This window comes from Ceratotherium simum, chromosome 26 (genome assembly GCF_057802395.1).
Source record: "Ceratotherium simum simum isolate JZ-2026a chromosome 26, ASM5780239v1, whole genome shotgun sequence".
Taxonomy (NCBI): domain Eukaryota; kingdom Metazoa; phylum Chordata; class Mammalia; order Perissodactyla; family Rhinocerotidae; genus Ceratotherium; species Ceratotherium simum.
This window is the reverse complement of record NC_141925.1, coordinates 13,637,083-13,651,678: the sequence shown is the minus strand read 5'-3', so window position 1 is coordinate 13,651,678 and position 14,596 is coordinate 13,637,083. Positions and strand designations below refer to the sequence as shown.

The 14,596-nt window shown below is 47.5% G+C and overlaps 1 protein-coding gene across 2 annotated transcripts in view; it reads right to left on the bottom strand.

Annotated features, from left to right (window-relative positions):
* The window catches only part of LOC101394357 (BOS complex subunit NOMO1), a 52,835-nt gene that overhangs the window by 18,788 nt on the left and 19,451 nt on the right, over nucleotides 1–14,596 (bottom strand). For both annotated transcript variants that reach the window (XM_004441836.3, XM_087417019.1), the window contains exons 12-18: nucleotides 11,299–11,473; nucleotides 9,526–9,667; nucleotides 8,388–8,519; nucleotides 7,190–7,326; nucleotides 5,566–5,653; nucleotides 2,732–2,795; nucleotides 2,425–2,520 (exon numbers count right to left, since the gene is read on the bottom strand). In XM_004441836.3, coding sequence (XP_004441893.2) covers nucleotides 2,425–2,520; nucleotides 2,732–2,795; nucleotides 5,566–5,653; nucleotides 7,190–7,326; nucleotides 8,388–8,519; nucleotides 9,526–9,667; nucleotides 11,299–11,473 — 834 coding nt within the window. The remainder of the gene's footprint in view (nucleotides 1–2,424; nucleotides 2,521–2,731; nucleotides 2,796–5,565; nucleotides 5,654–7,189; nucleotides 7,327–8,387; nucleotides 8,520–9,525; nucleotides 9,668–11,298; nucleotides 11,474–14,596) is intronic.

Here is a 14,596-nt window from a genome sequence, read left to right as displayed (position 1 = left end):
CCCAAGGACATGGGGTTCTCTCTCACGTCACCACCTTGCCCTTCATTAGATCTTTATTGAGAACACGCTCTGCTAGAGAGCCAGGCACAACAGGACAGACAACATGCCCTAACCCTGCGGAATCCACTTTCTAGAAAAATGATGTCAGATGATGAGTACAATGAAGAAAAATAAAGCAGGGTGGAAGGACAGAGGGCCGGGGGCACCATTTTGTATTAGGGGGTCAGCCAAGACCTTTCTGATGAGGTGACCCTGAGCAGAGACCTGAAGGAAGGGCAAGAGCGAGCCGTGCAGCTCTCTGGATGAGGAGTGTCTCAGGCAAGAGGATGGCACGTACAAAGTCCTGGGGGCTGTGGAGGGAGCGGCCTCAGCATGCTCAAGGGACAGACAGCAAGGAGACCGAGGCAGCCTGGGCAGAGGGACCCAGGATGAGTCAGAGCAGCCTGAGGGGTCTCGGGGGGAGCAGGTGTCGGACCAGGGCTTTGCAGATCTTGGTGCAGACCCTGGATTTCATGCTGAGAGGGATGGAAAGCCACCGGAGTTTTAAGGAGAGGAACGATCTGATCCCTACTATACAAGGTCACTGGCTTCTGCATGGAGAATACACTGCCAGGAGGCAACAGCCCAAAGAGGGAGGCCAGACAGGAAGCCGCAGCAATGATCCAGGCAAGAGACAACGGTGGGTCAGACCCAAGTAGGGGGCTGAAGTGTTAAGAAGGGACTAGATGATGGCCATATTTCAATTGTAAAGCCAAGGATTTGTAAATGGATTGGTTGGGTATGGGATGCAAGACACAGAAGAGTCAACGACGAACTAGAAAGATGGAGCCACCACTTCTGGAACAGGGAGACTGCAGAGCAGGTTTGTGGAGGGCGGTAACTAGGAGTCCGGTTTTGGATCTGGTGAGTATGAGACCCCATTAGGGATCCAGGCAGCCACGCCCAGCTGGAAGATGCATTTCATACAATCCCTAGCACAAGCAAACAAAACAAAAACCTTTCTGAGGTCACAAAAGTGAATTTAATAAAGGCTGAAAATAAGGTAATATGGAGTCACTACTGCTAAGAATCAGAATTTCTAGTCATATCAGTAATTCATACTTTCCAAGCAGGATAATAGCAAAAGACTGCTCCGGCACTGAGCACAGTACTGGGCCAATGAGAGACACTCAACAAATCCCTCCCCTAGAAACCTGGCTCCCCTAGGCAACGGGGCACTCCCATCAATCCAGTCTCTTCAGGCAGAAACCAAGGCTGTCCCTGACAGTTCTCCCTCCCTGACCACATGTGGTCAGTCTACTGCCAAGTCCCATCAACCCGGTCTCCTCCACAACTCTCCAATCTGTCCACTTCTCTCCAACCCCACTGCCATCAGTCTGGCTGAAGCCCCTTCATCTCTCACTCCTGCAAGAGCCTCTGACCCTGCCTCAATCGACTTCCACTCCTGGGCTCCTTCTCTCTGTTCTCCACTCAGCAGCACGGGGACCTTTTGGAAACAAAAAAAGTCATCCTTCTACTCAAAATGTGTCATAGTGTCCATGGGACAAAGCTAAGAGCCTTAACATGGGCTGGCCCCCATCAGCCTACCTCTCCTGCATACCCCCAACCCTACAAGGTCAAATTCAAAGCACTGACCACAGGCATAATTTTACAGCTGTGTGTGTGACTCTTGGACTACTGTCTGCCTCCCCCATGAGACTAAATTCCACGAGGGGCAGTGGCCTAAACATTGAAGATTCTCGATAAATATTTTCTGCATGGATGGATGGGTGGAAGGTAGTGGACAGAAAGATGGAGACAGCTGGAAAAGCAACTTCAGCTAAGGTAAGGAGGGATAAAGTTCTCAGACTTCCATTCTATTAGACCAAGACGGTCATGTTGCCAAAACTCTCTCACTTCTCAAGAAAGTTAGGGTGTCAGATGCACCTCATCACCCTGCAAAAATTCCTCTTAGGCGACATTCACAGGAACTCGACCCTCAGGGAGGGACTGCCTTTCCTATAGCATCTCTTCCATGACCATTCTTATATCAGGTGCCATCTCTATTTCCCAAGCCTTCGAGAAAAGGTCTAAAGAAAAATAGGTAATTTTTTTGAATTTGCTAAAACACTTGAAATACAGTGAACAAACTAGAGAATTTTTTTTTCCTTAGCAAAAACAGGAAGCATAAACAGTTCACACAGAAATTTAAGACACAGAAACGAGCTGTCAGAAGGCCCTTCCTCACCCACAGTTAATTCCTGCACCCTAAAAGGAAAGGATCAAGGCCGCAGTGAATTTATGGCTATGTCATGTAAGCATAAGAGGGAAGACCATTTGTACACACACCTAGAGACAGAAATCAAAAATAACTTTCAGAGCGTCCACTAGGGAAGTCCCCGGGCCTCGTCCACACCCTCCCCTCTCAGCCCACCACGGACTTACTTGATGGTCACGGTGACATCCATCATCTTGTCAGTGTTGATAGTTCCCAGGACGTGGTGGCGAATGGCTGTCAACGTCAAGATACTGGGTGAAGACCTGCAAATCAAGGAAGCGAAAGAAAACACTGGCAATATCACCTAGTCCTTCTCAAAGGACCACAAACAACACCCTTACGGGAGACCTTCCTGACCCTGAAATATACTACATGAAATTGCTCTTAGTTTGGGACAAAACAACTCCTGAAATACACTCACTCTCCTGCACAGAAGGCGCACAGACGCCACAGGGGACCGTTCAGGGGGCTTACGTGTCGTAGGTGTAGAAGGCTTGTTCAAACCGGTGGCAGGAGCGAGGGGTCACCTTGTACACGCCTGCAGCCAGGAAATCAGAAGTAATTTTCAGAGAAGGGCATCTATCACGCTTAGCAATTCCAACATTTGAAATCCAAAGGCAGCACCTCTCACTTGAAGACTCACAACATATTGCAGACGTGCAATCATGGGGTCGGAAATGCCTTTTCCACTGCCTACGGGGGCCTTTTTACCAATGACCCAAGCCACTTAACGGCCCACTCACAAGTTCAGGATTTTCACTTCCACAATTTAACAACTCATCATAGTTTAATCTGCACAGATCAAGCTAACAGACACGTGTGCAGACACAGGAAGGACATTTCTACTGCAAATCAGACTGAGAATTTTCTATTTAGATTCTGTTAAAGAACCAAAAGATAACCACAGCCTGAGCTCCTTCCTATAAATATTCCTAAGAAGGGACGGGGTATGGGAAGGCCCAGAAAATTACGAAACAATCACAGAAGACACTTTTCCGCCATGAGCCTACATAAGGTCACACTCAGATTAGGGGCATGTGCCGTCATTTGCCAGAAAAATATGGTCAATTTCAGGAAGGAGCGAAGTCTAACAACATATTCCCCCAAGTGATCGTTAACCAATATTTCAGCCATACTTCCTACAAAAACCTGAAATCAGTTCAAATTGCCTCTGCTGTTCTCATCACACTGAGCAAGCCCCAGTGTGGCTACCATCAGAAAAAAACGATTAGGTGTCTCCATTCATTTTGTTTGTTCTTTCATTTGATGAAGAGTGACAGAGCACCAGCACATACTTCAGGCCAGGTGCTGCGCTAGGTAACCAAATAGATATGGTCCCTGCCTCATGGGGCTTCCTGTCCACAGAGAGAGAGAGAAGCGTTTGACAGCCACAGCAGACCAGCTATGACGAGTGCAGTCAGGGTAAGAACTGCGTGCGCTGAGCAGAGCGTAACAGGGAGATCTACACGACACTGGAGGCCCTCCTCCCCTGGGGAAGTAGCACGTGAACCAAGAAGTGACAGGTAGGAAGGCACAGCTGGGGGGAGTGGCTGTGAGGGGCAGAGGCAACGCTCAAGCAGAGAACAGCATCTGAGCCATGGACTTGCTCGCTGCTTCCCCACCAGCTGCCCATCCCTCCTTCCTTGACACCAGACCTGGGTTATGTTCAGGGTGCCCGTGTGCCCAACCTCGGCAACAGAGCCAACTGTCCCAGCCTCCCTTGCAGCTAGAAGTGACCACGTGACACGTCTGTCCAATAAGACATAAGGAAGTTTACTGGAGGAAGGCAGGCATGGAAAACGTCTTCCTGCTTTAAACATAACGGTTTTCTGAGGCAACAGTAGCCATCTTGAAAACACAGGTGGAAAATACAAGGTAAGGGCTAAAAGAATCACAAAGACTCCAACCCCATCATCTACCAGGGGCTGAGCCCGCACTGTTAGCCACAGGCTGCCAGACCTCATCACTGAGCCAAATTAACCCCTACTTGTTGATGACGCCCATGTACAGATCCTGTTACTTGCAGCCCAAGACATCATAACTGAAACACAGGAGGACAGAGCAGCCGGAGTGGAGAGAGTGGCAGACGGGGCTGGATTATACAGGAGCTCAAGGTCAGGCTAAGGATTTTGTACTTTATCTTGAGAAGCACGTCACTGAATTACTCATCAGGAAAATGCAAAATAAAACCCTCACAAGCTACTACTTTACACCCACCAGGATGGCCAAAACCAAAACACAGACAGTACCAACTGTTGGTGAAGATGCGGAAAAACAGGAACCCTGTGCACTGCTGGTGGGAATATCAAATGGTACACACAGACTCTTCGGAAAACAATTTGGCAGTTTCCTAAAAAACTAAACATAAATTTACCATATTATCCAGCAATTCCATTCCTACGTATCTACGCAAGAAAAATGAAAACAGATGTCGACACAAAGACTTGTACACAAATGTTCATAGCGACACTATTCATAATAGCCAAAAACCGGAAATATCCACCAACTCAAATATCCACCACCTGGTGAATGGAGACACAAAATGGGATCTATCCATGCAATGGAACACTATCAGTAATAAAAAGGAACAAACTACTAATACCTGCTATGACATGAACTCTGAAACCTTATCAACTTCAAAAGCATTATGTTAAATGAAAGGAGCCAGACAAAATACCAGTATAGTATGACTTCATTTATATGAAACCTCCAAAAGAGGCAAATCCATAGAGACAGAAAATAGATGAGCTGGACCTGGAATGGAGATTAACCCTAAACATGCATGAAGGTTACTACTGGGATGATGAAAACGTTCTAAACTGGATTACAGCGATGGTTGTACAACTTGGTAAATTTACTAAAAATTGTCATGTTGTACATTTTAAATGGGTGAATTTTATGGTCTGCAAACTGCATCTCAATAAAGTTGTTAAAGGAGAAAGAAGCCACTGAAGTATTTTAAGGAAGCTGGGAGATGATCCAATTTTTATTTTAAAAAGAGCACTCTTGAGAAATCACTGGCCAATGGTGTACTATTTTTCAGGGTAAAGGGGCCCAGCGGTCTCTACCCAACTCAAACCCAGGAGACCAGGAACGGTTTCCAGTCTCCAGCTCTAATTCTTTGGATAAAAACAATGCTTCCTCCAGAGGAAAGAAATGGAAAAACAAAAGCCCAAAAGTCCGCTAACCACAACCAAAATTGATAGCTTGATGCAAATAGAATTGAAGTAGGAAAAAGGCCTTTCAAACCATCCTCTGGTGCCTTTCCATTTCCCTAACTCGTAGCACATCAATCCTTCCAGACTCACCAGGCTTGGACAGGCAGAATCGGTTGACTCCTTTGGAGAGGTTATAAATTCCCACATTCTCAGGTCCATTTCCATCCTGATAAAATTCCTGAGGGACCAAAACCAATACAATGACTTACTAGAGGAGACGGAGACACAGATGATGAATAATATTTCTGTTTCTGAACCAGTCATCTGTTTTGCCCATTAATCATTTGAGCAGTTGGGTGCCACAGGAAAATTAAAAACCTTCAGAAACTTCCAACAAAAACGTGCTCTTTTCCATTCAATCAACTAATATTTATTGAGCTCCTGCTACATGACAGACCCAAGGCTGGGCCTTGGCTGCTGACACGGCTCCTGTGCTCAGGGGGCTTACACTCTAAAATGGGAAGACAGAAAATCAACGTGGTCAACAAAGAAATGAATAGATTTCAACTAGTGCGTAACAGAGCCGTGAGGAAATAAACAGGCAGGCAGGATACAGAGTGGCCATCACGGAGGATTCTGCAGCTTGCTGGTCGCAGGGCAGGCCTCTCGGAGGAGGCAACATTAGGCTGCAGCCTAAATGATGAGAAAAAACCCACTGTCCACATTTCTGGAGAAGGTGCAGCATTCCAGGCTGAAGGAAGAGCATGTGCAAAGGCCCAGAGGAGGGAACGAGCGTGGTGTGGGACTGCAGAAGGCCTGTGTGCCGGGCCCAGGGAGCGAGGCGGAGAGTGGAGGGAGGTAGGGTGGGAGTAAGGAAGGGCCTTGCTGGCCATCGTTAAGGAATGTGGATCTTATTCTAAGGGAAACAGAAATCCACTGGAAAGGTTAAATGTCAATCACTTATTCTCAACTGGATATTAATAAAACCACCTCCCGGAACAAAGCTGTTCATTGAGGCTTTGTAGTTAGGAAGTCGATTGGCACTGGAAACACCAGTCTCAATTTCTCCAGTGTCTCTCACAAGCAGTCACTTAACTGCCATTTGCCTCGGTTTCTCCACTGGGACCTGACAATGACATTTACCTTTGCTTGAAGTAAAAAATTATACGAAATTCATGAATGGACCTATACAGGTCTACTGAGGTGTCCCCTTTCCTGAAATCCATTTGGTACACTGCCTATCAGGCCACGGAGACTCCTCAACAAGAGAATAAGACCCTAACAGCCCTGTCCTCTGCACCGGAATAAATATGCTGGAGAAATTGACTCAGCCACATCTGTTCATAAATTATAGCGGTATACGCCAAGGAAATTCTAAATATGTACGAGCTTTACTTAAACCTCACTAGGACCCTGAGAAGTAGATATTATGATCCCAATTTTAGAGGAGAAAACTGAGGCTTGGAAACATTAAATGAACTTGCCCAAGGCAACAAAATCCACGTGCTCTGCACTACATCAGTGGCTTTCCCAAATCACCAACGTTAGAAGTGCACGTGGTGCCCGGACAAGGAATCTCCCAAATAAAGGCATCTTTCCATGAAGGGATTTTACATGCTTCCTGATGATGCCTTCCATAATAGGTAGGTGAGTTGAGGGGCAGAAAAGGGAATCTGACTTGACTCTGGTTATGACATTCTTGGCATGCTAGTCCTTGCTTTCCAAAAGGGCAAGCGTCCTTCCAAATGAGAGAATCCGTACGAGTCACACATACCAGAGTGATGGCATGAGAGAGGGAACATCGCAGCATATAGCCCGTCTGCCTAAACTCAACCGCGGACACATCATCTTCCAGAACTTCCACCTCCAGACTCTTGTTCCTCCAGCACCAGTCTTCGTGCGTGATGCTTACTGGAAAAGCACACGACACAAAGAGCGCATGAGCACACAGCACGCACCTCCCCGAATACCACCAGAAAAAAATTACAGTGAATTAATCTTTAAAAATGTGTATGTGCATACACATACACACACACACACAAATACAGCTAGCAATGCTTGGAACAAGTCACCGCTAAAGAAAAACTGAAACCAGTGGCCACTAAAATCATCAAGAAAGAAATCTAATTGGGCCTATAAATCAGGCTACAAGTAAGATATTCAGGGGTCAGCAAACTTTTTGTGTAATGGGCCAGAGAGAAAATATTTTCACCTTTGCAGGCCTTACACTCTTAACTACTCTACACTGCCTTTGCACCTCACAAGCAGCCATGGACAACACATAAGCCAAGGGGCCTGGCTGTGTTCAAATAAAACTTCATTTATAAAAACAGGCAGCTGCCCTCAGGCCACAGAGTTTGCCAACACCTGATGTAACAGAAAATATAATTCCCCAGAAAAAGCAGTCTACTTTATAAGCTATTCACTGCCAGCAGCCTCAAGGTGAGCTTCTGAAAGAGCAGAAATACAGGCGACGGGTGGCTTCTCGAGAAAGGCAGGGAAAGTAAAACCAAGGTTTGCAAGCACCCACTGCTCCCCAGGCACTGTGCAAGGGGCTTTAGAAACTGTATTTCATTAGTCTTACGTTCTGCAGACAGGTTCTATTCTTCCTATTTTAGAAGGGGAAACTGAGTCTCAGGGAGATCGAGTCACCTGCCACGGTCACAGGGCTGGTAAGTGGGTGAACACAGCAGTGTAACTATTTCACTCTCTCTTTTCCAGCATTCAGCAATAAAATGGCCTGAATGAGGGCACCCTCCCAAAAAAGGAGAGTGTGTGGGCAGTGGCTCACAGAGCCTCAACCCTGCATTATCGCCCGATGCTACATAAATAATGCACGTTCAAGGTCAAGGGGCTAAGAAGAGCTCAACAAGCGAAGGCAGACAGCTGGGACACAGTTTGAGAGCTGGGTTTAGCAGGTTTAGAAAGAGAGGAAGAGTGTGAGGCCGCGAGATGCTGCCTTTGGCTCTCACTTTTGTATTTTCCGGGGAGCACGTTGTCAAACGTGAAAGTCATCGAGTTGACCTTGCCCGAGAGCTGGAGGCTCCGCTTCTCGCCCTGGCGGCTCAGGGACTGCAGGGTCACCAGCAGATCGCCACACGTGTCTGCAGAGAAAAGACGGGAGGGCCGCATGTCTCTGCCCTCATGAACCACAGCACCCGCTCAAACCCTCACCCTCTGCGTGCCGCGTGCCACCCCTCAGCTGCTGAAGGGCTGTGCCAGAAGGGTTCCTTCAAAGCGAATGTGCGTCTACGCACTCTAAGAAGTCACCTCCATGCAAGTCATCAGCACCCAACAACGAAGCCACTGATGACGACAGCGGCCCCATCGGTTACTGAAAAGGGGGGAGAAATTTATGGAGCACCAACAAGAGCCAGAGAAAAAGAGAGGAAGGTGACGAAAGTTTACTGAGTGCCCACTTTATACCAGGCATAGAACTGGGCCCTTTATCATCATCATATTACTAATAATAGCAAAGATTTATTTGGCTTTTGTTGTGTTCCATGTACTTCTAAGGGCCATACATACACTAACTCATCTGATCCTCACAACAACCCTGTGAGGCAGGTACTGTTATCATCTCCATATTACAGATGAGGAACTCAAAGCTCAGAGAGGTTAGTAACTTGCCCCAGGTCACACAGCGAGGGTTCAAGCCCATGTAGTCTGGTTCCAGAGTCTATATTCTTAACATCTGTGCCACACTGCCTCTTGACACAACCACATTTAAGCTTCATTAAAACCCTCTGAAAGTGGCAGTATTCCCATTTTACAGAAGAAAAACTGAGGCTAGGCAAGTAAATGCTTACAGTCTCAGACCTGGTCAGTGACAGAGCTGCGATTAAAACCTGGGCCTAAGTCCATCTTCCTTTCAGAGTCAGGGGGAAAAAGAAACCCATGTGTTCTTTTGGGAGGCAAAGCAGAAACACTCCAAGAGCAACATTTCTGGTGACTTGCTAGGGCAGTTATTCAGAAAGAACTGCGCACAGTACAGACTCCCAACACCACTCCCAGGAGCAGTTTCTGCTTGCGTCAAAAGCTCACCAAAACCCCCCTCTCCCGACCTACTGCTCTGACACGATCTGTTCTTGCTCTCAACGGACATCTTACCCAAACAAGAGACTTTCCCAGAGACTGACGCCAAGAACTGCACAAAGGCCACGTCCAACACCGGCCTGTCAGTGACCTCGAGAGGAAACGTCTGGGGTTTCAGTGTCAGCCCCGCTCTGGTCTCCGCCTCGGGAACCACCACCTGCGGGACGGACACGTGGGAGCGGGTTAGCGGCTGCATCGGGGCTGCTGTTCCCTGGCTTCTGGGGCACCGCGCGTCCTCCTGGGCCCGAGGCTAAATGGATTCTGAAAGGTTCACCTCTAGGCCTAGTTTTATAATCACAACAAATCTGCTAATAGCCTGTGTGGAGAAAACACATTTCTAATCAGACATAAGAAACTGGCCTCCAGCAGGACCACCGTGTGAACAAAAGCGTATCTTCATAACTGTCCACAGAGGCGCCAGCGGTCATCAACTGCCTGCACACTGGGCGGAAATCACCTAGACCCCAGAACCTTCCCCTGGTCAGAGGTCACTCCTGGCGTAGGCTCCAAACTTGTCGATGCTATGTGGATGACCAGTCAGGGTATTAGGCCATTTTCTTCTTCCTCTTCTGCGTGCCTTTCTCAGGCTAACAACAGGGGTGCGGAAGGGGGCGGTGGTTGCCTTTCGCATCCCGTCAAGATTACATTGCGGAACCGCCCTTCCTGGGAAAAGTCCCAACCACACTTCCAAAAGGCCTTCCAAAGGCTTGTCAACATGGCCACCTTTGCAAGAAGCTGGCTGTCTAGTAAAGGAGCTGTCGACCCATGCATCACACTGTTCGGTGGAAGCAGGGAGAATGCTGTCCTCCCACCCATCTCCTCACGGATGGAGGGATCCCACTGGCCCTGGAGGAGAGCGAGTCTTGGAGGAAGCTTCCGGTCCTGTCCTCTCCCCTCACTTGCTCCTCCTCAGGCAGCAGCAGCTGATGGATGGGTGGGGGCCTGAGAGCCATGGAGATGCGGTCTGGCCGTGCAGGGCCACTGAACTGAAAGGCACAGTGGGCTGACCTCTGGTTCTGTCTTCTCTCTTGCCCACCGGCCCCACCTGCACTCAGGCCTTCACCCTGGTGCTGAGACCACGGGCCAGGATCTCCCCAGCGTCTCTGCCTGCCTGGAACGAGACAGCAGATGGTGCCTGCCCGGCCGTCTTCAATTCAGGGGGAGGCGGGACAAGGGAAGCTCCATTCTGGCCTCGAGGTCCAGAACCCATGCGCTGTGGAAGTCAGCGAGCTGCCATTAATAAAGAGTTCACTTCCATCTCCTCTGGGACTCATGAATATTCTACAGCAGCCAGAAGCCTGAGAAGGTGGAGGCATGACTGGCAGCCTGATACTAACCCCTAACAAACATCAGGCCTGGAAAAGAGAGAGGTCTGTGGCATCATTTTTAATTTTTTTTTTTTTTTAAGAAGATTTTATTTATTTTTTCCCCCCAAAGCCACCGGAGATAGTTGTATGTCATAGCCACACATCCTTCTAGTTGCTGTATGTGGGACGCGGCCTCAGCATGGCCAGAGAAGCGGTGTGTCGGTGCGCACCCGGGATCTGAACCCGGGCCACCAGCAGCGGAGCGCGCGCACTTAACCGCTAAGCCACGGGGCCGGCCCATGTGGCATCCTTTTTAAACTGGTTGCCTGTCCATTCTCCTAACTGTGACATGGGGGAATGGAAAGACTTCAAAATAAAAAGTTAGGAATGGAAATGCTCCTTTTCCAACCCCATTCTGGCTCATAATAACCCTTTCAAAAATCACTGCTCTTTTTTAAGTATCATAAACAAAACATCATACCTGGACTTTGTAGGTCCCTGGTTTTGCTTTAAAACAAAATGATCCATGAGCATCAGTCTCCACGGTGACCAAAGACTTGTCCTTGTCTTGAGACGACAGGACAACTTTGTATTTACTCATCTGCTTGACAGCGTCAGGGAAGCGAATGATTGATATCTGGCCACAGACGCTGAACCTGTGAAAAGGGGACCGTTCATTCCAGCATGAGAACTCAATTATAACAGGAAATGCGCTTATCAACCCAAACTTCGCACCCCTCTCCCAGCCCTCGTCCTTGAGACTAGTCCGGTCTGAATGAAGAAACAGGAACACAGCCCAAATGACTCCAGTTTTAAAAAGCAACCTTCAGAAGGAAGATTGGACCTCTTGCTGTATAAGGGAAAAGGCAGAGGGGGGCCCAAGGCTGGGCCGTGTGTTCTGGGTAACACCTAGCAATCCCCCACTGCGGAAGCACTTTTCAGAAAATCTGTAGATGATAAAAACGTTTCAGGTAATTGGATCATTGACAGTGGAGCAGCCTCAGACTGAGAATGTGGACCAGTCCTTAAAAGCAAGAGCTGTAAGCCACCTAAGACACTCTGACATTCCCCAGGCCATAAAACAAGGCGAGGTGCTCAAAGATGCCTGCCTCGCCTGTGATTATATATAATGCTTGCATAAAAGCAATCTGAGAGCCTTGAACAGAAAAGATAATTAGGTAAAAAAAAATGCAAAGCTAAAATTGAACTCCTTCGCAGCTATGAGCCTCAAAAGCAACTTCTAATTGAAAAGCCCTATTACGATAATGACCCAGACTGGAGTCTCTAAACGAGCACTGGGCACAGTGGTGCAGAGCTCACTTCGAGAAGCACAGGAAAGGGGCATCTACTCTCTGATCAAGACCCACTGAGACCATCCTCCGGAGAGCGACAGTCTTCATTTTCTCGTCAGCTGACGTGTTCAAGTGTCATAAGGTACCACGGCTGGAGGCCACAACTGTTTCTTCAGCTGACTAAAGGTTGTATTTTCTAATCTTAAAGAATCATTTTAGATAAAAATTCAGCTGTTACTTTTGACAGAAAGACAATAAAAAATGTTGGATTCGACATTGGATAATTACAGGTATACTAAATGCTGGAACACCCACTCGGCCGCGAACAAACAGCAGCAGGAACCACAAAGTGGGGGAATACTGCACATGTGAAACCTAGGAGAAACGGAATGTAGTTGTTTCTTTAGTGGGAAGAGACTAGCCCGCCACAGGAGCTCACAGTCTGGAGCAGGGGTCAGGGCCCCCTGGCCACCTGTTTTTGTACAGACCAGGAACTAAGGACGGTTTTCACACTTTCAAAGGGTTAAAAGAAAAAAAAAATCAAACGAAGAAGAAAATTTTGTGACACATAAAAAGTATATGAAATTCAAATTTCGGTGTCCATATATAAAGTTTTAACTTGGACAAGCCACACCCATCCATTTACAAATTGTCTGTAGTGGGTTTCGTCACAGAGACCATATGGCCCATGAAGCCCACAATCTTTATTCTCTGGCCGTTCACAGAAGAGTGCGCAAGCCCCTGATGTAGATTAAAAGCATGTTGTTTTGGTCCTGACGCTCCCCTACTCTGCGCTTTCAGAGTCAAAGAACAGGAATGGAATACTGATGGACTACTCTTAAGGACCTTTCAGATTTGCCTCATTTGTGTACATGTCGGGGGAACGTCACCTTATTTGTCCCAAGTTGAACCTCTCTGCCTAAGTTTTAAAGATTTTTATTTATTCAGTTTTTTTCCCCCCAAAGCCCCAGTAGATAGTTGCATGTCATAGGTTCACATCCTTCTAGTTGCTGTACGTGGGACTCGGCCTCGCGTTGGACGGAGAAGCGGTGCCTCGGGGCGCCCCCGGGATCCGAACCCGGGCCGCCAGCATCAGAGCGCGCGCACTTAACCGCTAAGCCACGGAGCCGGCCCTCTCTGCCTAAGTTTTAAACATTTTAACTAGGGCGGGCCTGTGGCTTAGCGGTTAAGTGCGCGCGCTCCGCTGCTGGTGGCCCGGGTTCGGATCCCGGGCGTGCACCCATGCACCGCTTGTCCGGCCATGCTGAGGCCGCGTCCCACATACAGCAACTAGAAGGATGTGCAACTATGACATACAACTATCTACTGGGGCTTTGGGGGTGGGAAATAAATAAATAAAATTATAAAAAAATAAATAAAAAATAAACATTTTAACCATAAGATGTTTTGGCTCATATTCCCAATTAAAGAAAAGTGTCCACTTACCCCAAATCGCAGATGTGTATTGGTTTAGTTTAAAAAAGTAAACTGAAAAGCTGGTAGGAGGGTGTTTTGTTATACTGAAGCCCTAAACAACTGATTTGCCTCAATACATTCTTTCATCAGGGCTTACTACATTTATGGGTAGAAATGGTAATTATGGTGCATTGTAAAATAACTATATTCTCATAGTGATTTGGACAGAAGTTAAAGAGTTTATTTTTCAAAAAAATTGGGAAATTTTTTTTTAAGTAAGAAATATCAATGAATTAAAAGGCAAATGTGCTATGCTGGCCCAAAAGGAAAATGATAAATTTTTCCAAAGATGTTCAACAAATGTTATTTTTCTTCCTGACCAAAATATTCAACTTTAAGGAAGAAAATAAACAGAAATATAAACATATTTCTCGCCTCTGTGAATAGTACCTCCTCCATCTAGCCAGCTGCTCAATTAAGAAAACTGGGACTCCAACAACACAACGCCGGTTGATTCTCTCTCCCGACTGTCTATCAAAGCCATCTATTCCTTGCTCCCTCCCGTCAGCACTCTGGTCCCAGCCACCACCATATCTCCTCCAGACAACCGTCACAGCCTCCTATCTGGTCCCTCCACTTACACTCTGGCTTCCCTCCGAGCCATTCTCCACATAGCAGCCAGCGAAAACAAAAAGAAAAAACTTTCTAAAATGCCATGACCCACATCGCTCCCTTGCTAAAAACTCTTCAATGGTTTCCCCCTGCATTTGTGGAAAAAAGCCCATCTCCACGACACGGCCACAAGGTCACATAGCTCCCCAACCTCACCAACGTCTCCAGCCACGCTGGCTGTCCTCCCCAGAGCTCCTCTCTCTCCCTCCAGGCCTTGTGACATGCTGTTCCCTCTGCCTGGGAAGTTCTTCACTTGGCTAACCTTTAGTCCTCCCAAAGGTCTCAGTGACCCAGAGAGGGCTTCCACAGCTCCCAATATAAATTAGGTCCTCTCAGAGCACTCCGTCTCTTCCCTACACACCTTCTATAATTTACAAGCACAAGTCTACTCGGCTTACG